At 43.0% G+C, this 25,416-nt stretch overlaps 1 protein-coding gene across 1 annotated transcript in view; it reads right to left on the bottom strand.

Annotated features, from left to right (window-relative positions):
• Positions 1–25,416, bottom strand: part of pear1 (platelet endothelial aggregation receptor 1) — a 97,312-nt gene that overhangs the window by 48,682 nt on the left and 23,214 nt on the right. The window contains exons 2-4 of the mRNA XM_061717409.1: positions 8,811–8,915; positions 5,839–5,940; positions 5,667–5,767 (exon numbers count right to left, since the gene is read on the bottom strand). Coding sequence (XP_061573393.1) covers positions 5,667–5,767; positions 5,839–5,940; positions 8,811–8,911 — 304 coding nt within the window. The 5' untranslated portion in view covers positions 8,912–8,915. The remainder of the gene's footprint in view (positions 1–5,666; positions 5,768–5,838; positions 5,941–8,810; positions 8,916–25,416) is intronic.

Below are 25,416 nucleotides of genomic sequence, written 5' to 3'. Positions count from 1 at the left end.
CGTTGAGATGTTTCAAACATTAAAAAGAAAGCTCTTTCTTTCCCTCAGAGCAGAGACACCTTAAACGGATACATCAAACGGTTTCCTGGTGAGCCGGCCTGATTCTTTCCCTTTTTGTGTCATCGGGAGACATTGCAATATAAAGTTGTGTGTCATCAGCGTAGCTGTGGAATTGGATGCCATGTCTCCTGATGATATCACCTAGTGGTAGCATAGGTTAAAAAGCATAGGTTAAAAAGCATGGGGGCTAAAATTGGTCCTTGGGGGACACCTGAGGAGCATGTATCCATAGTTACCATAAATTTCCGATCTGTGAGGTAGGATTCGAACAATTTGAGGGCAGTCCCAGAGGCCCCTATCAGGTGTTTAAGTCTATTACCGTCACACGCCTCTAAGATCATCCACCAGCGTTTACAGAGGTTTGTAAATCTGAGATGGAGCTTTATCATCACGTCTAAGGGGATGCAAGGTTTAAGTTGAGATGTTTCAAACATTAAAAGGAAAGTTATTTCCCTTAAATCCCTTAAAGGGATACATCCAACATCAAACACGATTTCAGTTTAGAAAATAAAGCTGCTATGTTTTGACCATGAAGCCCGCCACGATAAAGCCCTGGTGAGCCGGCCTGACTCTTTCCCTTTTTGTGTTGTCAGGAGACATGGCAATATACAGTTGTGTGTCATCAGCGTAGCTGTGGAAGTGGATGCCATGTCTCCTGATGGTATTATATAGGTTAAAAAGCATGGGGCCTAAAATTGATCCTTGGGAGACACCACAGTTTATTTCACAGATCCCTGAGGAGCATGTATCCATATTTACCATAAATTTCCGATCTGTGAGGTTCGGAAGTTTATTAAGTTTATTTAAAAGAGTAGGGTGATCTACTGGATCGAAGACTGCACTTAAATCCAGTAGCACTAGGACGGATATATTGTTAGAGTCCAAATTACACCTGAGATCATTAACATTCTTAATTACAGCTGTCTCTGTACTTTGGTTCATCCTACAACCTGATTGATATTTCTCAAAAATATGGTTGTGTGTTAAAAAAATAATTCATTTGAATGAAAACAAGTCTCTTAAATGTTGCTTAAAAATGGTAAATTGGATACTGGGCTGTAGTTATTAGGATCATTTGGGTCCAAATTGCTCTTCTTCAGAAGGGGCCTAACCACTGCTGTTTTCTGCACTTTTCTTGGGATGTAAATCTGCATCTGCATCAACATTAATAGGAAAGTTCTTTCTTTCTGTCGCAGCGGCGCCACCTTACAGGGATACATCAAACACGGTTTCAGTTGACAAAAGAAAGCTGCTATGTTTTGCCGTGAAGCCAACCAAGATAGAGCCCTGGTGAGGCGTCCTGATTCTTTTTGATCCAAAGAATGAGTCTGGTTCCTCTGGATGTCTTTGATTTCTAGATGAAAGCAACGATAAACACAGAAGAAACTGCTTGTGGCCGTCATCAGACGGACGCCCAATCAGAGTAAGACAGCATGTGGCGTTTGAGTTGTGGTTCTTGGATGTTCCTGTGAGATTCACTGTTGTTACTGGTTCGGTATGTTGTGGAAAAGGTTGTGAAGGGGAGTGTGTGGGGGGTACCAGACTCATGAGAGATCATTTTAGAGTTGTTTTTTTTCACAAAGTGAATGTGTTATGGTTAGTTAGCAGATGCTAAAGATCCTCCACGTTCACTTACAGTAACTGTCAAAGAATTCTAATTGGTAAAAAGGAGCAGCGTACCACCGATATGAGCGGTGATCCGTTTTTTCCAGTACGTAATATGATAAATGAACACAGTCCATAAAAGTGATAGTAAAAAACAACCCGACATAGGCTACAGGATTTACAAATGGTTATAAAACTGAGGTTTTAGTTGCAGTTCAGTTCAATCTATGTTGCTGTTAGCTTAGCTCGCCAACTATCTCCCTTCCTACTTTGCTGAAAGTAAAACGGCTTGTAACATCATATTCTAGCGCTACGAGCTGTTAGCCTGTAGCTTGTGGGGTTTTGAATGCTGAAGCCTGTGTGCGTTGGTTAAAATATCCAAAATCCTGACAGTGTACTGGGAGAGATCAACACTTTACTGTAGATAACATATAAATGTGGTTCATCTTGCAACACCATGTCGGGTAAATTTCAGGTAGCTCTAGCTTTTCACCAACTGCTCATACCTCTAGCTGCTAGCTAACTGCTCCTAGCTGTAGCTACTATCGAACAGCTCCTAGCTCTAGCTGCTTGTCAACTGCTCACACCTCTAGCTACTAGCTAACAGTTCGTAGCTCTAGCTGTTCACCAACTGCTCATAGCTTTAGCTGTTTGCTAATAGTTTGTTGCTATAGCTTTTGGATAACTGTTCATAACTCTAGCTGTTTGCTAATAGCTCATACTGCTCACCAACTGCTCATAGCTCTAGCCACTAGCTAACTGGTCATAACCCTAGCTGTTTGCTAATTGTTTGTATCTCTAGATGTTTGCTAACAAATCATAGCTCCAGCTGCTAGCTAACAGCTTGTAGCTCTAGCTGTTCACCGACTGCTCGTAGCTCTAGCCACTAGCTAACTGCCCATGGCTGTAGTTGTTTGCTAAATTTGTGTATCTCTAGCTGTTTTCCAATTGCTTGTATCTCTAGCTGTTTGCTACCTGTAGGCCAAGACACAAACCCACCGGTAGAGTTGCCGTTAGAATCTCTTATCATAAATACTTTCTGATTCTCAAAACAAAGAGTAAAGTGACACCTGCTTATTCAAAACGGGATTCACAACTACAAAAGCTAATACAATTTTGTGGTTTTATTCACAGAAAGACCTGTGACTTCATAAGGTAATTAATGAATTACCAAAATAAAAGCATTAAGCATGATCTTAAATGTGCATAAAAACTGCTTTACACGTTTCACATGGCTCTAAATTTAAGTCCTGATGTGGCATTTTCTTGTTTTGTTTCTTGGTATGAAACGGACCACCAACATTAGGAAAGGAGTTTTGGATATTTTGTTTTACAGCACAGCAGTTAAAATCATACAGTAGTTAAAATCATACAGAGCAGAATTTCTTTCCTCCTAAGACCTGCACCTCAGAACTGGACAGATGTTTAGCTAATGAAACCAAAACTGCTGATATTATGTAAAAGCCATGAAATGCAAACGCATTTGATATGTTTTACTTTAAAATTCCAGCAAACACACCAAGTAGCACGAGAAGTCCCGGTGGACTCAAACCCATAATTTTGGTTATTCATGATCCACATGCTGCTCATTCTGACTGGAACAAAAAAAAAAAAAAAAAAAAACAAGAAAGAAAGAGCTGCCTACTGTGAGTAACGAGAACGAGTTGCTCTGTGAATGATTGTGACATTGTTTCAGCGACAAACCGCAGCCCTCACAAGAGTTTAGCGGTTGCTCTTGATTAATGCTGATGGGATTTCTCAGCACTATAAATAACCTTTATTAAGTTAGTGGGTTTTTTTTTACAGGACCTCTGCACATGTTATTTTGTAAACATGCGTCACTATATAGGTTAATTTCATGCAGTAGGCCTACTTCATATATGGTTAAGAAGCCGTTGTAAGATGACAAGTTGAAGTTGGAAATAAAAATTATATATAATACGGGAACCCGGCTCTCTTAAATTACATTTGCACTTGGATCTGAGGGCCACACACTAAACACTGAGTTGCATGGTTAAAAATGGGCCAATAACTAGCCAACTGGTCTACCTCTAATATCGCCGCTAGTGTTTTCCCCTTTGGATCTTTATAAAGAGACTGAAAAACTAAACTGGAGGGTCCTTTATGGAAGTAAATCTGTGTCATCGGATTTTGAAAGAAAAAAGTGATTGAATTTGTAGCGCTGAATATTTATCCATTGAAATTATGTATCTAAATGTTTTTAAATGTTAAAAAATTCAACTGCAAAAAATTCAAAGGCAACAACCCGGAACCCAAGGAAAAGCCATCGATTTTTTAGATTGAATATTCAGTAATAGACAGCTGACATCTATTATTATTACATTTTTGTGTTTTTGGTGGATTTTTTATGAAACTATATAATACATGACATCATACTGAGAGCTTGACTAAAACAAATAACCGAACATCATCTCATTTAACTTCCGCTTAGTTCATGTCCAATACAGTCTGTTAATGTACAAATGACAGCTGTCATTTGTGCTCCCTCCTTTTGCTTGAGGTACGCTCACGATCTAGAATCTAGAATCGAAAAGGTTTGAGGGGTTTTTCTATAAGATTTTACACTGGTGGTTACTCTCAACGCAGGAACACATCCTGGTTTGTATGACTAGATTGTTTAGCTGAGTTCTTCTTTAGGTGAAGACAATGAAGAGAAACAGATGTTTTAAAACAGAAAGGTTTTAGTGATCTTAGGTATTTGCTGCGTTAGCATCTCAAGTAAGAAACAATCAGCAAGATATATATGGCTGAAAGTGTGACATATTTAGGTTTCTTTCCCCACAGATTTCTCCACAGATAAGGTTCAACATCTGCAGCTATAACGTTCAAAACACCTCCCTTTTCAGTATAAATAGGGCTGGATTGATGAGCACCGTATGCATTTCTCTTCTACCTATGTGATTTGAGAAAAGGACCTCCAGCTGGAAAACATTGTGCATGATATAATAAAAGCTTGTATTAACATTTGATTCTGTTCACTGGTTTTCCTATGGCTTACCAGACAAACGAACACGAGGATCTTTCAAGTTGACTATTTGAATGTTAAAAAACCTTCAGATACATAATTTCAATGGATAAATAAATATTTAGTGTTAGAAATTCAATCACTTTTTTCTGATTTACTTCAATAGTCATTTCAACTCCGATACAGCACCAAGATACAGGTACCAGAGACTTGTGCATGATGGAACATCAGTTTTATGAGCAAAGCTAGATGTTTTATGAATTGGCATTAAAATTAACAATTATTATACAAGGCTTCAAATTGCGGAGATCAGCCCCGCCCCACCGCGACCCGATTAATTGGATTTGAACGGGAGAAAATGAAAAATGATTATAAAAAAAAATACAATAAGTACAGTAGAACAAATTGTGACTGGCCTGTATTTCACTGCTCTTCTGATGCCACTGCATCCCGACTCGCTCTGTAGCGTCTTTTTCTTCTAAAGCCCGCAGTGCAGGTGTGGTTATTCGAGAGAAGAACATAGTTATGGATCGTTGTTGTCGCTCTTGTTTCTTCTGGGCAAAAAGATTCTTATAAACCAACATGCCACCATCGATTATATTTGAGAACTGTAATGAACGATTCATCAAAGGGTCCCATTCTTGAGCTGCTGCTGAAGCTCATTGGCCGTTCTCAGCATTGTTGCTAAGCGACCAACGTTATTGACACAGAAGTGAAGAAGCGGGGAGACTGTTTAGCCAATCAGAATGCAGAACATGATGCACAATGCAAATTTGTGAAGCAGCGAGACGTGAAAGGCGTTATAGCGAGAGATTACTGTATATCAAATCATTAGTGGGCCAAATTGGCCTGTTTTTTTGGTTTTTCTCCGCCTGACCGTCACTTGTTCGAACGAGCCGGATACGTATGTAAAATGAACCAAACTCAATCTATCGGATTAAATTGAGCTGAACACTAAACGCAAGTTCTGGTCTGGGGAGGTGTTGGCTGTTCAAATATTTGCAGAGGTACTTACGGACGCATTTGTTGCCGCTCTCGTAGTAGCCCGGGCAGCATTGGTACCTCTTGCGGTAGTCGGTCTTCACCGCCTGCCGGTAGGCTGTTTTGTAGGTGATCCTGAAAGAAGTTTGCAGTCAAGACACGATGCCTAGACGGTGATGGACGGGGACGGGAAGTGCCGTCGGTACCTGTGACGCATGCATCTGTAAGAGGTCCGGGGGTCCGAGCAGGGCTCCTCCGTCACATGGTCGTAGGGATGAGAGTAGGACTCTTTGACGGAGGTGGTGAAGCTGAGAAGCAGAACAACATTCACGGTCAGAGAAGACGCAGGAAAGACCCCGCTAGTACCAACCTTGGCCATCCCTAGTAGATAACATATACATGTGGTTCATGTTGCAACACCATGTCGTGTAAATTTCAGGTAGCTCTAGCTGTTCACCAACTGCTCACAGCTCTACCCACTAGCCAACAGCTCATACCTCTAGCTGCTAGCTAACTGCTCCTAGCTCTAGCTACTATCGAACAGCTCCTGGCTGCTTGTCAACTGCTCACATCTCTAGCTACTAGCTAACAGTTCGTAGCTCTAGCTGTTCACCAACTGCTCATAGCTTTAGCTGTTTGCTAATAGTTTGTTGCTATAGCTGTTGGATAACTGTTCATACCTCTAGCTGTTTGCTAATAGCTCATAGCTCTTACTGCTCACAAACTGCTCATAGCTCTAACCACTAGCTAACTGGTCATAACCCTAGCTGTTTGTGAATTGTTTGTATCTCTAGCTCTAGCTCTAGCAGGAATGACCCCGCTAGGACCAACCTTGGCCATCCCAACAATCTGATCCTGACAAATACACATATTAAACTCTAGTTTTAGTGAAGTGTTGGCGCCGCTGGCTGGACTGATGGTGCAGATAAACAAGATTCCCGCAGGATGAAGCGAAATCCCGACCCATCTGATCCGTCGGCCATTTGTGGACCGGCCCCAGAAAGACTTCACTTATCTGTTCCCAGAGGGTGATGACAAATTAGTTTATTTAAACAAATTCTTGGTTTTAAAAAGAACTTTTCATAATTCTGCCTTTTATTTTAATTACCTAATTACACACAGATTTGTTGATGCCCTTCCATTAAGGACAGAAAACCCCAAATGTCCATGGAAATAACTTAAAACTGGCCAAAGTAATAATTTCTTTGTTGCAACAGAATCATTCAATCATCATCATCATCATCATCATCATCATCATCATCATCATCATCAAAGAAAAACCAAAAACAACTAAACAAAAATTATGAGACGCAGACAGACACATGTAGACAGGTGTTCTGGTCCTCATGGACACTAGTCCACTTGTAGAGATGTTTTCTGGTCCTCATGGAAGGTCTTTAGTCTTCAACATCCAGGTCTAGAAGGTTCTTCTGGTCTCCTGAGACATCTGTCTCCTCTGCTGTCTCTGGTCCAGGTCCAGGTGGACACCACGACAGCAGTGTCTGATCTTCATGGGTCAGTGTTCAGTTGAACTGCTGAGTGTCTGAACAACAACAAGTGTTTTTCAACTGACTCAAGCATGACTTGGCCACCTCCCTTTCTCTCTGTGAGTCACCACACTCAAGGGAACGTTTAGATTCTTTAACAAACTGAACCAAGATGCTCTCCTTCCCTTCCCAGCCACACGTCGGTCCACCTTTACTCTTACCACGCCCTCTTTCTGCAGTCTCATATAGTCTCAAAGTCGAACGGCTGCATCAGGGAGGACGTCCGGCGTAAAACAGCTTCCAGAATGTGTGTGCAGGCTGAGAAGCCTTTAACCCACGTCAGTTTGTTAAGATGTCTATCTATCTATCTATTAGGGGTGTAACAATATATCGTGCCACGAAATTTGGCGATACAAAAACGTCACAATACGTGTCGTGGAGATGACAAACTGTAGCACGATATTGGGTTATTAATATGAATCTATTGTGTTGACTAGTAACGCGCATCCGACCGCGCCTCGACCCGCGGACCAAAATCTTCCTCCGCTCGCTCCTGTCAACGATCCCCCTATCACGGGACTCTTGCAGGGTTTTGAGCTCTGAACTTTTACTTATGTAAGGCTGGTGTAGAGTTAAGCCTTACCTTATTAAATTAAACCTTTTTCTGGTCGTGAGTAGGATAAACACGGGGACAACTTCTGCTGAGCTCCAGTGTACTTTAATGTCCGCTCAACAGCGTAGGATTTTAGAACATCAACACAGCACCTAGTGCTGTATCACTCCGCCCAATCTAAAACAACTACAGATAAACTGACTAGTGTCATTATAGTCCCTGATTTACATCAAAATATAAAGAATATATTTATAAAATAATGAACCCTGAATTACCAAAATAACCTTCTTAACAAAAATAAATCTCCTCTTACACTTATAAGGTGAGCATCAATCTTTTTTATGATGTAAAGTTGTATGTATTTATTTACTTTTTTTAAATTTATTTAATTTTAGTTGTTACATTTCTGGAAAAGAAAAAAATATTTTTACTTGTATGAAACTGAAGATGCATAATAAAGTTCAGTTTGTGGAAAATGTTTGGCCTGGCTTTCTTTTTAAAACTTAAACAGTTATAAAGCATTACAAACTGTAACAATAGGGCAAACGCACAGCATTGTTTTGTATTTTGTGTCTTTTAAATAAAATACATTTTTTCCAGTCATATGTTCCTCATTCAAGGTTGTTAAAAAAATTCTGCTATAATATCGTATCGTTATCGTGACCTCAATATCGTGTATCGTACCGTATCGTGAGATTAGTGTATCGTTACACTCCTACTATCTATCTATCTATCTATCTATCTATCTATCTATCTATCTATCTATCTATCTATCTATCTATCTATCTATCTATCTATCTATCTATCTATCTATCTATCTATCTATTACTCTATCATCTATCTATTACTCTATCCTTCCATTTATCTATCCATCTATCTATCTATCTATCACTTCTAGGGGACATAGAGATGGAGTCATCCTGTCATGTCCAATCAGAGTCCACACCATTTCACCGCTTCATTTGGCCCCCGTTGAAACACCACTCCGCCAGAGTCTGCAGCTCTGCTCTTGAACCCTGCAGGTATCAAACCTTCATGAACACGTGTCTGTCACGAGGGCCGGGGCCCGGGCACTCACCTCTCCCACAGGCTGCAGACGTTGGGGTCCCGGGGGTCCAGGGAGCAGCCGGGGCCGGCCAGGAGGCCGAGGAGCAGCAGGACCGCCGTGGAGCTGTGCATGGTCCTGGGGGGGCACAAGGACAGACGCTTAAAACACCGTAGGTTTTAGCATTTTAAAATAATAAACTGATATATTTTTGTAGTTCTGATCAGGGCTGGGGATCGATGCAAATGTCAAGAATCGATTCGATTCCGATTCTTAAGATTCAGAATCAATTATCAAGATTTGATTCGATCCGATATTGATTTGGGTTAGTGTTAATAAGAGTGTTTGAGCTGTTGCATGCATTATTTGACTGTAGTTATGCAACATATTAATACTAGTAATATACTGAGATTCAACAGCAAGTATTGGCAGCTATTGATGCTGTAAAGCCGGATTTAAGGTTCTGCGTTAAACCAACGCAGAGCCTACGCCGTCGCCGTGACGCCGTCGTGAACCCTTTGGACTTCTCCGTCACTCCATTTCTCCGCGGTGCAATACTCCCCCAGAGCGTTAGTTGATACTTTGTTTAGCTTCCAGCTTTTCCGGTCACAATGAATCAAAGAGATAAGGACAACTATTGTGCAAAAAACCAAAACAACCCAAAAAAAAACACACGAAGAAAAGAGCGCTGAAAGTTCACGACTGCTTCACGAACCGGAACCGGAAATGCGTTGCTGATATAACTGCTTTCAAAAACATCGAATTATCAAACAGAAATCGGTTTTATTTGGTTTTAATTTTTACCACATTCCGTTCGAATTTTTTCCCATTGGCAGGCTTTTTCGGTTTTTAATTTTTGAGAATTTGGTTTTTAGCATTTTATGCAAAAGTAACCCAGAGACAGTATATACTGTAATGAAATATAGACAATTTATGCAATTATAAGTGAAAACTTTAATGTTTTCATACCTTTAAACATATTTAAAGGTGACCTATTATGGCATTTAATGTATATTTTAAACAAAGCTTGTTTTTTCTACATAAATCATAAATCCAGCCTGTGAGCCATGTCACTAGTTTTACCGCTTCTAACCTCTTTTTCTGCGCCTCATTTTTAGGGAAGGGGGGGGTATGATAATGAGGCTCTGTGCTGATTGGCTCCCTGAATGACGTGTAGCAGGGGAGGAGAATAAACCTGCTCCGCCAGAGCAGCCCGAGCCTGTAAATTATCACAACACTGAATTTTCACAAATGGAAACTTTATTGTTAAAAAAATAAAATATGAGTTGTATATAAATAACATTTATGCACTATTTAAGCCGGATCTACCCGGCGGATGCTGAACGCTGGCCCCGGAGCCACGCCGGGCTCCCGGGAGCAGCGCAGCTGGAGCAGCGCGCCTCACCGCGGCTTTAACGGGGGAATCTGACCGGTTCCGACCGGCCGGGACCGCAGGAACCCGCCTGGACTGGTAGCAGGGACTCCCGGGGACCGACCAGCGGAATTTCAGCCGGATCTGCCCGGCGGATGCTGCGCAACGGGCGCTGCAACCCCACAGCCGGCGCACAGATCGGCTCCGGAGCGCATCAGCGGCGCATCGTCGGTTACCGGGGATCAAACCGACAGATTTGCCTGAAAATCTCGGAGGGTGAAGCTGGTCCAGCCTGGGACAGATCCCCAAGGACCCAGCTCCCAAACCACCCGGGAACCTGGATGATTTAACCCGGATCCGCTCCGCCGCGGCGCCGTGTCCGACTGGCTGAAGAAAGCACCGCTCCAGCAGCGGAGAGAGCTGGTTGTGGGCGTGGTTTCAGCAGCGGAGGCTGAACCTATGGAAATCTGCTCCCGTCGTTACGTAACGACGGGAGCAGATTTTAATCGGCTCAAAAAAAACCACGTGACACTGGGGGACTCTGTCCGGCAGGGGTCAGAGACCGTGCAGAAATTCATGGTATTTTGTCTCCCCTGTGCTGGCAGGGTGAGGGGAGACCACTTTATATATGTTAAAACAAGAAAAAACGTGTTTTTCATAATAGGTCCCCTTTAAAGGCAAAAACATGGCACCTGTTATTCTCGTGTCCAACAAAACATCCCTTTTTTGGGCATAAACAAACAAAAAAAAATCGATCTTCAGACATACAAATCGATTTTTAGGAATTAATATGAGAATCAATTTAGAATTGGAAAATTTATTTTTTTCAACACAGGCCTAGTTCTGATGCACCCAAGCATCCTCCAGCCCACACAGAATGGAAAACATCGTCCAGCTGCAGATTTACATTAATTGCTTTTGGTTTTAATTCACTATAATTAACAATTCTCACTGCGGTGGAAGGAAAGAGAGAGACTGGAAAATGGTGCAGTTTCCCAACAGGATGGATTGCAGTTGAGATTTACCCTCCGACTATAAAAGAGTTCATTAAAGGCTCAGCAGGAGCGGAGCTCAACGCCGCCTCGGCAGAGATCGTGAAACGCACCGCTTTCACGGCAGAAGAGATGGATCCGAGACGGGAAACGTGACTCTGACCTTCGCGGCGACCCCCATCAGTCAGAGAAGCATCTGGATCTGATCAGGGCTGCAGCCGGCCGCAGCGTCCCAGCAGGGGGACCCTGTCAGGCTCCCAGGGAGCAGCAGGGGGACGGCTCTCCCCCCGATCTACCCCCTAAAATATCCGTGGAAATGAAGAGGAGTTCGGCAGGCCGGCCGTGCGAGTCCTCTGGGGAAAAGCATCATGGGAACGCAGCGACACGTCTTCAAAAACAGGGACATCGTGTTCCCTCGTTTGTTTTTCTCAGCGAGTCCCCCTGCTCCTCGGGTCACCGGTCCGAGGCTTCAGGGACTGTGACACAACGGCCTCGGATCGGGGTCGTCCTCAGTCAAACGGCTCATTTAAGAACTCCTCGGGTCGCTAATGGCCCTTTTCCACTAGTAACTACTCGGTTCAACTCCAGCCTGGTTTCTTTTCCACTACAATTCAGCACCTGGAACAGAAGTAGGAGGTTGGAGCGAAGCTGCTGTGACGTATTTGATTGTGTGATCCAAACGAAGAAGACAACAACACTAAAGATGTAGAACCTGGAGGAGATGATATATGTGCTGCTGGGTCTGTGACTTGTGTTTGATATCAAGTTAAAAAATGACAGAGAGAGAAGCTTCAAGCGGCGATGCTTTTTAAGTTTTTAGTTTGTCTCGGCGCTGCTGAAAAGTCAGCTGGAGCCGCGAGCAGCTATGAGGTGACAGAGCTGCTGGTAGTTCTGGTCGTTTCTTATCGCCCGTCTAGATCCCTTTTTAATTCTCTCCTCAGCCACCAGGTTTATGAACATCTGCACCTCAGAGTTGGATCAGGAAACAGACTTTTGCTGCCGTTGCTGGTGGAATAAAATGAACAAGAAGTCGCCGTCAGAGTCGCTCTTTTGCTGATTTCCGCCTCCTGACTCAGACGTCTGACTCCAACCCCCGACCAATCGGTGGCCTGTAGTGTGATGACATCACAGCCCGACTCAGCCGCTTAGAACCTCGGCAGAGTAGAAACAGAAAAGTATCTACTCGGCACGTTAGACCCATAGTGGGAAAGAACCAAACGGAGGCGAGTCGAGTCGGGCTGAGTAGGTTGTAGTGGAAAAGTGCCATAAGTTGGAACTTTGGCTGCTGAAGCTGAGAGAAACTTTGTTCGTGGAGTTGGAGTCTTTCTGCACAGCCCAAAAGAGTCGTCCACATGGGTCTAAAAGGCTTTTATATACAGCTCATATAGGTCATATGTGAAAAATAAACATTATAAAGACCCCTATAAAAGGCTCCAGAGTCGTAGATCTTGACTCAAATCTTAATTTTTTTGTTTATTTTATTTGTTATTTAAGCGTACTCTTAAATTAAATACTTATGATTTTTGAAAACCGCTATGGATAAGCCCTGAATGCAGACATTGTGACGTAGAATTGTCAAATTGGTCTGATTCACCGCACGAAATCGGCACAGATTACTTTTGTAATACTGTATTTGACCCGTAATTCTTGCCATTGTGAGAATGAGATGTGTACCTGCTGTACTCTACTGCCCTTACTTTTTAACAACTTGTGCTTTTTATCATTTTACCTCTTTTCTTATCATTTTATTTCATTTTATTTGTTATTTACTGTTTAATTGTGTCTTGCCGCTTTTAATGTTGATGTAAAGCCCTTTGAATTACCTTGTGTTGAATTATGCCATACAAATAGACTTGCCTTGCCTTAAACTTTATAGGACTTGAACATTGATGACTTGCACCTGGAGTCATGCATTAACTGCATTTTGACTCATAAACTAGTGGCAAGTCCTCAACTTTTATTTTTCAGATTAATTCGTAGTGAGATAACATCTGCATCTGCTTCCAGCTGCAGCCGGCTGACGTTATAAACGGTGCCAACCGGTTTATTTGTAAATTAAAGTAAGATTTACTGATTTCACTGGAACTCCCTTTGGACAAGAAGCTGATATTCAGCATAAGAACGAGAAAAGGTGTCCGTAAATTTGCTTCAAACGGCCTTTAAAGACGTGCATGTGCTTAAAAATGATTTGGACTAGACTCGGAGTCAAACTCTGAGGATGGACTCGGACTCGAGGTTTGGTGGTTCGATTCCACTGAATCGTAACAATACAAGCCAAGCTTTAATTCTATCGTCTGAACTAAACATATAAAGTGCACATTTGACTGTTTTTAACAAACAGATGGGTTAAAAAAACCAATGTTGCTATCATGAGCATGAAGCTGCCACCTTGACTTGAGAGAAACTTGAAGTAGTTTCTGATCGCAGCGTTTTCCACCGCATCACTCCAACACTCTGCCTGTTTCACTCGTGCTTCTCTCTTTCTCCGACATTTCAGAAACACGTTTTGCATCTTAGTTCGATGTGGAAGTTTCATGAAGCTCCCTGAGGGGGCCGAGCGACTCTGCCCTGAGCATTTCTCCAATTTCCCTTCTGCAGAAAACATCCCAGACCGAGTTGGAAAGGTGTCCAGAGCGGAGTTTAGGTTCAACACGGAAACAAACCGGGCTCCACTTGAACGATGGGAGAGTGTCGTGCACCGAGAGCTCAACGAGGTGAAGCCGTGGTCGAGGAGCGAGTCTCGGACGGCTGGGCGGCAATAGCAGAAGAGAGCAGCAGAAGCTGTACATGTCCAATTATCTACGAATGAAGTTCAGTTTCCTGATGATTAATAATAACGAGAGAGAAGAACTTGAAAAGATCTGAAATAAGCTGACATCTTTGTGGGATGTCAGCGACATCATTTTCAAGCACCCATTTACAGCTCTGTTTATAACAGATGTTTTTTGGAGGCGGAGTCAAACAATGGGTCCCACCCACTTCACAACAACACTTTACACTTCACTTTACGCTGCTTTATGGGGATCAGAAAACAGCGGATCTAATGTCTTTTTCAGGTTTTCAGCACACAGGGCTTATTTGAAAATGTCTCCGTTTCCCAGTCTTGCTATTGCCGTTTGTGTTAATAACTCCACCCCCTCCACTTACTGTACTAAGCGGTTCTTTCCTCTAGCCCAGAGACCAGTCCAATGGCAGCGTGAGGAAGAAGAGGCTCAACTCTGCAGATCAGCCTCAGACGATAAAAACTAGACTTCTGCACCGACTCGTCTTTCAAGTTAAAAGATAACGTTAGATTACTAAAAAATTTCAGAGAAAAGCCAAAGACGTCCTGTCAGCAGGTCAATTCTCCCAAAACACAAAGATATCTTCATTTACGCAAAAAAGTTCAGCTCCATCAAAACTTTCACATCTTGCAGACACAATTTTCCACACTCTGGGCTCCACCAGATTTTTAACGTACATCTGGGCGTCATCTGCATAACAATCAACTGCCTGGGGTAAGCAGGTAGAGAGAATATAAAAAGGGGCCTAAACTAGAGCCCTGAGGTACCCCATATTTAAGTGGGGACTCTGGGGAAGAAAACTGTTCAAGCTGGACAGAAAAAACCTTCAGCTAAATGGGACTTAAACCATTCAAGTGCAGAATCAAACTTCCTCTTCAACTTTTTCTGCTTTTAATCATCATGTTGCAGCTGATAGAATACTAATATTACTGGTCCCAGGACCGAGATCTACCAGGACCATTACTGGTCCCGGGACCAAACTATTCTTCTTCTCTGCGTTTTTTACCTTTGCTCATCGGCCCTTCTTTGCAGACCTGTCAGCTAGCAAACATCCTTCTGTTGTCATGGTTACAGCATCCAATGCAGAATTAAATGATGTTTAAGGGGTAACAGTAACTCTAGCGCTCTTTTTTTCTTTTTGCTCTTAATCTGTATTTTTTTATTTTTTAAGTTCTTTTCTCTATTTGTTTTCTTTTGTATTCCATTATTTTGTTAAGACCCCAGGAAGAATAGCTTCAGTTTCTGCTGCAGCTAATGGGGATCTCAATAAACAAATAAAAAAATAAATAAATAAATTTAGCAAAAAAAACAACTCTACTGAGATATGATTCATGGCCATTTTGACTGGTACAGAACGTACCGAACCAACCCCAGTGGCATCCGAGACTCAAAACAACCATGTTTTCTGCAGAATTACTAATAACAACTCGAGTTGACCGGTTTTGAGCTGCAAAAAAGTCGGCTTTAAAAGCACTCTGATAAACTACTGTGATGTCACAGTCCTCCACACATCTGAGCGGCTGAAAGAATTACAGATTTACCGACATACCACAAACAAAGTGTAGTTATTGTTTGGTATCTACGTGACTTCAACACAAAAAACCTCAGTCTTTTCTTTCTCATCCCGCCTGATCTAAAGTCACCACAGAGCTCCACCTCATCTCCACTGAATGTGCTTCACCTGGCTGATGTTATACATCTGCTGCACCCAGAACGGGCGACCGTACGCTAACTTCACCAGTCACAAAACATTAAAAACCAAGCCAAACTAAATCAGCGCAGATGTGAGTCACGCTGCCATGTCTCCTTCATGTCTGCCTCTCTTTTCATGCACACATTTGCATCTCAAGCCTCTGCACCGGGGATGTTGGGGGAAATTTCCCCAAATAAGAGGAACATTTTTCCCGTGGTTTGATGAATAATACATGGTTTCTAATAACTGCCAAAGTCAGCGGTTCAATTCCCATCACTAGGTTCACTTAACGTGTCCTCCAAAGCTTCTACGTCATCAAATCAAATCAAAGTTTATTTTAGACGGGACAATGCATATTAATGAACACTACATTAAGCAGTGTAAATACACCGGATTTTTAGCAGAAATGCTAGTTTCCACCCGCAATCCCCACAGAAAACATAAAAACAATTCTGTCAAACAATACAATCAAACAAGGGAACAAGCATAAAACATACATAGTAGCAAAATAGATTTAGCAGCATTTAAAAGCAGTAAGAATTGTATCTAAAGTGACTTGAGTTTAAAGTGACTTGAGCAAAAAAATGCATATTACAATAATGAAATACCAGCGATGGTAATATTATGGTACTGAGAGTATCCAAGTTGTAAGACCTCACGTTCGTGTTTGCGGATGATGCCCTCGTTTTTCTGATAAACCTCCTCTCACCTCCCTCCTCCACCAGGGGTTAATTCCCTCGCCTGGCACAAACGCCTCGCAGATCCGCGCCACAAAAACAAGGTTTTATAAGAACAGTCATGTGGCTTTTATTAGGCGGAGTCATCCACTTTACCCGCCACTTCATTGGGCTGGGGGTAAATATTTTTTCATTACCTTCTCTGCGTTTTAATTGCGCTTCATTAAGAGAGAGGCTTCAGACCGCACGGGACTTCTTAAATGCTGAGAAAATAAGGGCTAAAAGAGCTTAAAGAGTGCCGGCGGAGTTGTTTTGGAGGCAGCTGCTGTTTGCATCGCAGGCCTGGGTCACCTACGGGGGGACGGGGGGGGCAGGTAGACGTCTGGGAGTCCAGGTGGTCTTATCATCATCTGGAGTCTCTCAGGACGCCGCCGTGGGTTACGGTCGCTCTAAAGTCTCTTTATTCTTTATTCATTCATTAAAAGAAAAACAAAACAATTCAATATAGTTACAACAAATCTCTTTCCTTGAATGAAAGGGAACAGAAAGAAGACTAAGCTTATTTTATCCGTCCCTTTTTCCTAAGAAATCTAATTTCAATTAATGTAATAATAAAAAAAAACTAAATCAACTTAAAAATTATGCAATAAAAAAACACTTTTCAATAAAATAACACAACATAGCTGTCGTCAAACACAGATAGTCGTATTCGTTTTTGATTCAAAGAAAAAAGATATGACAATGGTGCTAAAAAGAGAGAGAGGAAAAAAAGAAAACCCAGCTAACTTAACAATAGAGGGAATGTGCATGATGCCACAGATGCGACTTCACAGCGGGTCTGCCACACTGAGTGGCAGAAAGACTCAGTGGCAGCGTAGACTTTCAGTTTGAGCGACTCAAAATCATCTAAAATGGGAAAGAGCTGTTGTGCGATCGACTGTACTCATAGATTTAGCAAGAAATCTGAGTTATCGTTTTACAGACTGCCGAAAAATAAGCTTAAGAGAGACAAATGGATCTCTGCAATTCGCAGAAACAACGTGGATTTGCGGTTCCCATTTTATATCAGGTCATGTTGGATTTTTGGGTAGCTAACGTTAAATGGTCAAATCATAAAGTTCGGTGTCCTCCTCACTTTAATTTCTACAACAAATCCTGCCTTGAAGTCGGACCAAGCGTCAAGACTTTTGTATGCCTTCAAGCTTTGCTTCGTGTATTTCCCCGGCGTAGAAATTAAGTACATATAAATATCAGGAAACTGGATTCGTGGCCAAATATTAACGTCCATGGACCACTGGTTCTTGGGGTAACTGTACGGGTCACTGTCAAGTCCAATTGCCTTTAATTTAAGCCGATAATCGACTGTTATCCCGTCTTCTCCACAGTTTCCTCCACTAGTTGCAGCCACTTTTGCCAGTTGGATGTTTTGCCACTCAGTGCGAGTAAGGGGGCTTGGTCCAGTGGGAAAGTGACGTCGATGCATACCCTATGTTATCATAATATTTCTTCATCAAACTGGCTTTTATTATTCTTTTAAATCTAATGTTTGATTTGCATTCTTTGGCTTCTGTATCCAGATTGTTCCATAAACTGATACCTTTTACAGAGACACAACGTTCCATTAATTTTGTCCTGAATTTTGTTTTTTTTTAAAGCAAAATAAGTGAGTGGAAGGATGGCGCCAGCTGGCAGTGATGTATGCGCACCTCCACAGTAAAGTCTGGACCCGGATCAGTAAAAACCCACAACACTAGACACTGCGCTGGAGTATTTCTGGGCTTATTTGTGATGAAAAAAGCAGACGATCTCACTAAAGGCCACCGTCTTTCATGTGGCCCCATAAACCGACAGAAAATAGACAAATAACCACAAACAGGGGCCGGCTCAACACTGATCGGGTCTTCTCATGTCGTTGAGAAATTAAACATCAAACGAGTCCCGAAGCCGGTTCAGACTATTTTTAGATGTTTCGTTAACCCTCCGTGCCCCCACTGACTCACGCCGGGCCTGGAGCGGCGGCCCACGCTCGGACACGACCGAACCCACCGAGGAATGCTGCGAGCCGTTTTAGGGGACCCGCAACGCTTTTTTCCAGAACCGCACAGGGGCTTCAGCGAAAACAAAAGCCAACTGGAAACAGATGCGCCGGATTTTATATGAATCTCGTTAAACACTTGTAGTCGTGTTACTGGCGTGTTCTGTTTCAATCGCGGGGCCCAAAGACGTGCCTGGTAGCTGACGACACAGGATGACGCACTCTGATCGTATTTCATGTCGTTGACCCATCTGACCGATAGGTTCCTCCCCTGGGCTTCATGATCCCGGTTGCCATGGAGATCTATGACCAACCTGGTCACCAGCTCGCTGCATTGGCCCTCGGTGGTACCCCAAACTAGAAGGTGAAAGGTGAGGTGTCTAAGGGTGCTTTCACACCTGTTTGGAGCAGTTGTTCCAAAACAGGGAGCGTTCCCCCCTAAAGATTGGTTCGTTGGTATATGTGAACACAGCAATCGCACTCGGATGCGGGACAAAACAAGCGAGCCGAGGAGAGGTGGTCTCGGCCCGCTTCTATTCGAGACCTGGAGCGGTTAATTTGCAGTGAGTACCTAATCGACACAGCACACAGAAACACACATAAACAAACTAGCCACACTCGCTTACGATGCTCCATAGTTGTTGTTTTTCCCGGAGTACGGAAGAGGAAACTCCTTCCGCGAACAGTTGGTTCGCGCATGGCATTTGTTAACAGCTTTGAACCGCTACAGACGGTTGCCTTGTGAACACAAATGCCACAAACAAAAAACGAAACAACTGTATCGATTTAGCCCCTGAATTGGAACAAAACAAACGGGCCACAGGTCGGAAAGCACCCTTAAGGCTGAATTATGCTTCTGCGTCAAAATGGCGCCGTGCCTACGGCGTGTGGTTTGGATCGACGCAGAGGACACGCCGTCACCTGCGGCGTCACTGACGTGCACCTCCCGAAAATTGTAACTACGCGTCGAGGAGACGCAGACCACACGCAGACGGAGAGGGCTGTGATTGGTTCACTTGGAAGCAACGCATTTCCGGTTTACGGTTTGAATCAGTAGTGAACTTTCAGCGCTCTTTTCTTCGTTTATATGTGATTTTTTTTTGTTTTTGTTTTTTGCACAATAGTTGTCCTTATTTCTTTGATTTACTGTGACCGGAAAAAGTCGGATAAACCATTCAGGAAAAGATCGCTAACTAGTGGCCGCGGGGGGTACTGCACCGCGACCAAATGGAGATACGGAGAAGTCCGAAGGGTTCAGCACGGCGTCACGGCTGCGGCGTGTGCTCTGCGTTGGTGTGACGCAGAAGCATATTTCAGCCTTTAGAGTCCGGTTGCCTTGGATTCAAGACTTTGAGGGTTGGGAACCGGTGGATTCTGAGTCCTAAAGGGTCCAATTTTGGTTCTAATGAACCGTAGCCCAGTTTAGGTTCTTATGCACCGTAGCCCAGTTTCGCTTCCAACAAACCGTAGCCCAGTTTAGGTTCAAACGAAACCTGGCCCAGTTCAGGTCCTAATGAACCGTAGCGCAGTTTAGGTTCTCTGCACCAAAGAGGACTCCCTCTGCAACGTAATAAAGGTCACTGATCTGGTGTTTCAGGGAATCTAAGATCTCATTAAACATATTAAATCTTCTTACTAACCTTTAAAACACACATTTCAATTAAATGTTTATTTACCTCAGAAACAACGGAACCTGCAGGTTGTTCTTTAAGTGAGGAGGCTGTTAGCTCTGACTCGTTTTCCTCTCGGCTCGTCGTCCCCGGTGCTATTCCCCGGTCGTGGGTGGGATCGGCTTCTTATCTCATCTCCACAGAAACAACTTTGTGTGTTTCAGACGCAACATCTGTCTTCTGACAAGAATGAAGTATAATGATGTTTCAGTGCCGGTAAAGACTCTTGAACATCAAGGCAGCCAGCTTTGTTTCAGTCCTCTTCCTCATAGTTTTGGTACAGCTAACTGGGTCCGTTGCAGTCGACCATAACGGAGCTTGAACTCACCACGAGCAACTTTGTTTACTCTCCCCAAACCAGATAAAAGAAACTTTTCCAATTTAAAAGAATGCTTCAAAAGTGCTTGACAAATGGATGGAAACTGCGTGACTGTGTTGTTGTATCCCATGTACTCTCCACGACGGCCCAGACAGGACCAAGAAGATTCCCTGAATCAGTCTCAGAGGGACCCCCGGATCCTCGGTGGAAAAAACAGCTCTTTTGGTTTATTAAAAGGCACTTTTACTAAAAACTACATCCAATCTAAGTCACAATTTCAATTAGAAACAATAGAAAATGACCTTGTAGTAAGGTAGAGTTTGGTACATCGATCAGAGTCCCCTCCTCCGGCTCTACTGGGCGGAGTCACTACAGGGTTCTCGGGACAAGAGTACTTCCCTTGGTGGTCTGGGAACCCTGACCGGATCCTCGGCTACTTTTTTTGGTGATTTTTTTAAATCTTTTGGTCTGAGGCTAATGGTCGTAGCTGAAACCGCCAAACCCTGACCTGATAGGTGGAACCACCAACTCTGGCAGCAGAAACATGCCGACCTTACAAGACGCGAGTCCATGATAACCTTGTTTCAAATGTCACTATAAAAATGACGTCTGAGACGAGAACCGCCAGAACTCCGAGGCGGCAACCGGCTAGCTGCCTTCAGTCTTTCGCCAGCAACTCCAAGTGAGACTGCTTCGCCCGCTAACTCCTCCCTCATAGTGGCGATTTGTTCGTACAATTTACAGCACAACAAGCCGTATTATCTCCAAAACAAGAATGACCTCTGTTAGCGCTTCGTTCACAACCAAAATGCTAAGCGATAAGTTGCTCAAGTGATGACAACAAGCAGGTGACACTCAGAGGAAAACGATAAACACCACTATTTATGCATACATTTGCTGTTTAATATATTTTTTTTTTAAACCGGGTGTAAATATGTTAATTTCCGCTGTAACGTTGGATCAGCTCCTAGTGGACAGTAGAGGAACTACACCTTCCTAATAATAACTACCCTAAAATGAGCTTTCCATTAATTTTCAGATTTCCTCAGGTCTGTCTTTGTTTTCCGTTTCTGGACCGTTGCCGTGGCGATGGCGGTAGAACTTATTAGTCCCACACTGCAATGGAAAGACGGATGGGGGGGAAAGAAAAATAAACTTCGATGGAAAAGCATATCGCACGGAGAGACAATGAGACGAACAGAGACGGACGGCGTTGCCAGAGTTCATTTATAATCCGAGATGCTCTGATGTCAGTCAGCGACTGCCGAGCCATGGTCCGTCTTCCAGATCGCGTTTTTTTTTCTCCTCATTCACTGCAGATGCAGACGTCCAGAATCAACAGCCGTTAACGTACAAATGCTCAGTATCTTAAAACCTCAACGGGGCGACAACAGAGAGTAATGCAGCTCCGCAGGAATCAGACGTCCGGTGATTTACGTCCACATTCGTACCGCCCCACGTTTCAGCAACAAGGCAAGGCAAGTCAAGTCTATAGCACGATTCAACACAAGGTAGTTCAAAGTGCTTTACAACAACATTAAAAGTGTCAAGACACAATTAAACAGTAAATAACAAATAAAATGATAAGAAAAAAGAGGTAAAATAATAAAAAGCACAAGTTGTTAAAAAGTAAGGGCAGTAGAGTCCAGCAGGTACACATCTCATTCTTACAATGGCAAGAATTCAATTTCTATACGGTCAAAACGTACAAAGACCGGGTCAAATACAGTATTACAAAAGTAATCTGTGCCGATTCCTGCGGTGAATCAAACCAATTTGACAATTCTACGTCACAATGTCTGCATTCAGGGCTTATCCATAACTTTGCGTGGTTTTCAAAAATCATAAGTAGTCACAACCGAAGTAGTCTTTAATGTTTCACATAAAAAAATGTCAGAGTAAAGGGCTGAGTATGGTTCTGCGTCACACACACGCAGAGCACACGGCGCACCCGTGACACCGTCACGAACTGTTCAGACTTCTCCGTCTCTCCTTTTGGTCGCGGTGCAGTACCCCCCGCGGCCACTAGTTAGCGATCTTTTTCTGAATGGTTTATCCGACTTTTTCCGGTCACAGTAAATCAAAGAAATAAGGACAACTATTGTGCAAAAAACAAAAACAAAAAAAATCACACATAAACGAAGAAAAAAGCCCTGGAAGTTCACTACTGCTTCAAACCGGAAACCGGAAATGCTTCGCTTTCAAACGAACCAATCACAGCCCTCTCGGTCTGCGTGTGGACGGCGTCTCCTCGACGCGTAGTTACAATTTTCGGGAGGTGCACGTCACTGACGGCGCATGTGACGGCGTGTCCTCTGCGTGTCCAAAAACCACACGCCGTAGACACGGCGTCGTTTTGACGCAGAAGTATAATTCAGCCTTAACACCACGCTGACAATGAGGGAAACTGTTTTAAGGCACAGGAGACGATTGTAGACAAAGCACCAAAATGAAGACATAGACGTATCTCATCCCCTCAATGCAGAATATATGTTGTTACCATCAGGACGGAGGTACAGGTAGCTGGTACCAGCTCTGCAGACCTCCTGGACCCAAAGATCTTCTATACCCTCTAGTATAGCTCTGCTAAATACATTAAAGATGCATTATTAATTTCATAATCCACTAGTTTTGGTGTGAAGCACTTTAGGATCATTGTGTTAAGTTATGTTATTGTATAGTGTTGTACTATACTGCACTTAATCGCGAATTGTCGAATTGTCTTGTATATTGTTCTGTTTTTTTTTGTTTTTGACCATTTATTCTGACTTCCACAGATGCAAAAATAATTTACAAAAGGACAATAAATTGAAATTAACTAACTAACTAACTGATTGGTCCCCCCAAGTGCCACCCCAGATGATTGACATATCAAGGCACCGCGTATGTCTTGTCGAAAGGAGCCAGTTGCGTTTTGAAATCAGTGACTCCTGACTGCTATGTCCCTCCTGTACAGTAGTTGGCGCTATGTAGCAAAAAGAGTTGTAATCCACTTTATTAGATTAGATTAGATTAGATTCAACTTTATTGTCATTGCACATGTCAAAAGTACAGGGCATCGAAATGCAGTTAGAAGAAGAATAAGAATCGCCACAGAACAAGAGGAAGATCTGAATTAGCGTCAGACGTTATCTTTGCTGGAGTGCCTGGAGCCAAATTTGAACTTAAAAACGGCTAAGAGATCAACAAAATAAAAAGAGGAAGAGGAGGAGAAGGATACATATCCTTGATGGACAGTGAAGTCCCCAGTCACTTTTTAAAATCACTTTTGTGTTCAGATAGGAGACCGTTTTGCTACAAGCCACGGGTATCAAGCTAACGTTACATCCCATGGCGTCTACAGACACCACTGTCAGTTTCCAACGGCCGCTCTACATTAACGTCTACATTTCGGGTTGCTGCTTATATTTACGTGTTTCTGTTTGTGAGTGAGTAACTGTGTGTGTGTGTGTGTGTGTGTGTGTGTGTGTGTGTGTGTGTGTGTGTGTGTGTGTGTCTGTGTGTGTGTAACTGAAAGGAGTAGGTGTGTGTGTGTTTTTTTACATTTTGTACAGTGTGAATAAACTTGAATTTATATATACACAAATCTCATCTCCTGTGCTTAATATGTACATTTCAACATTTAGAGACTCCGACTTCGCCCCTGGATGCATCTGTGCATCAGTCTGCAAGGTCAGTGTTTTCCTCTCCGGAGGCCTTTTCCAGCGTTGGGGGGGGGGGCTTTGCTTCAGCGCCGGGGTACCAGCTTCTACCGCGCTCTGACTCTTTACTGTAAACAGAGCAGAAACGCTGATGTGTCTCTCCGGTTGACGATGTGGAAAAGCTCCGTGAAATCTGTGGGTGTTGTTATTGAAAGCCTGTTTTCATTTTTCATTTCATGGGGTGTGGCGCTCCGTATCGACGCCTCTCCAAGTTCCTATGGCGATGTCACGGTTGGCGCTGGCTCACCCCCCCCCCCCCCCCTCCTCCTCACCCCCCACCCCCGGCCTCACCCAAACACCCACCCCAACCAACATGAAGCACCGCGGCGACTCGTGCGCCAGCCTCGTCCCACGCACCGGGACCATCACCCAGATGCAAGGGATTATGGGTTATATATCCAGTTTACTGTAACTCGGGTGGGGGGGGCTGTTGCTGCGGTCGGTGTGTCACACGCAGGAATCTGCCTAATCTATTCCATTTCTGTCAGTTCATGCCACCAAGCACTTTTCGTAGATTCACAAAACTGAATTGCAAAGTTTTGACGTTTGTCTCCCGAAGGCCAAACCTTTTTGTTTTTGTTTTATTGTTTGCACTCGTAAAAAGGAACATTACACAGAGGAAAAAAAAGTTAAGAAAAGATGTGCAGGAGAGGTCATAAAAACCTGAAGGGCTTATAAGCGACTCATCCCTCCTAAAAACAAGAAAAAAACAATAATTCACAAAACCATATAAGCACAATACATAGGCCTATACAGTATAACTGATAACTCAGAGTTATACGATACTTCAGAATACAATTAAATAGCTTAGAATTATATTTGAATAATGGTGAATAAAGAACACAGATAGTAAAAATCTATAAACTTTTTTTTCAGTTTTCTTTTGAATAGATAATGTTGAGCATGTTTCACTTAGATGTTTTAAAGGGGATATGCAAATCATTCCTTCTTCTTGTGGAGTATGAATGATAATAAGAATTAAACTCAAAATAATTATGAAAATGTCTGGGTAAAGGTAACGGAGAGCATATGACTTTATACATCAGGATTCCTGTCTTTCCCTCGTCGTCCTCGACGTCATCTCAGTCACGGAGAAACAAAAACAAGAAGATAAGCACTTAATCTCCTCCAGGTTGAGGTACACGCCACAACTTTACAGGCCAGCTTTCGAGAGTAATGGAGCGCAGCCGCGCTTTAATCGCGAGCAGCGCGATGGGCTCGATGCCAGGACATCTGACAGGACTTCTGTCCACGTTGGTCCACGTTTCTTTGTTTTTTTGGAGGAAGTTTCACCAGTTTATTGTTCGATTCATCATTTGGAAGATAAAATGCACAAACCCCCCTCAAACAACGGATGAAAAACAGCGGACGATGCAAAACACCATCTTCCCCAAAGA

This window comes from Cololabis saira, chromosome 3 (genome assembly GCF_033807715.1).
Source record: "Cololabis saira isolate AMF1-May2022 chromosome 3, fColSai1.1, whole genome shotgun sequence".
Taxonomy (NCBI): Eukaryota; Metazoa; Chordata; class Actinopteri; order Beloniformes; family Belonidae; genus Cololabis; species Cololabis saira.
Note: the sequence above shows the minus strand (reverse complement) of the source record. Positions and strands in the feature narration are given on the sequence as shown.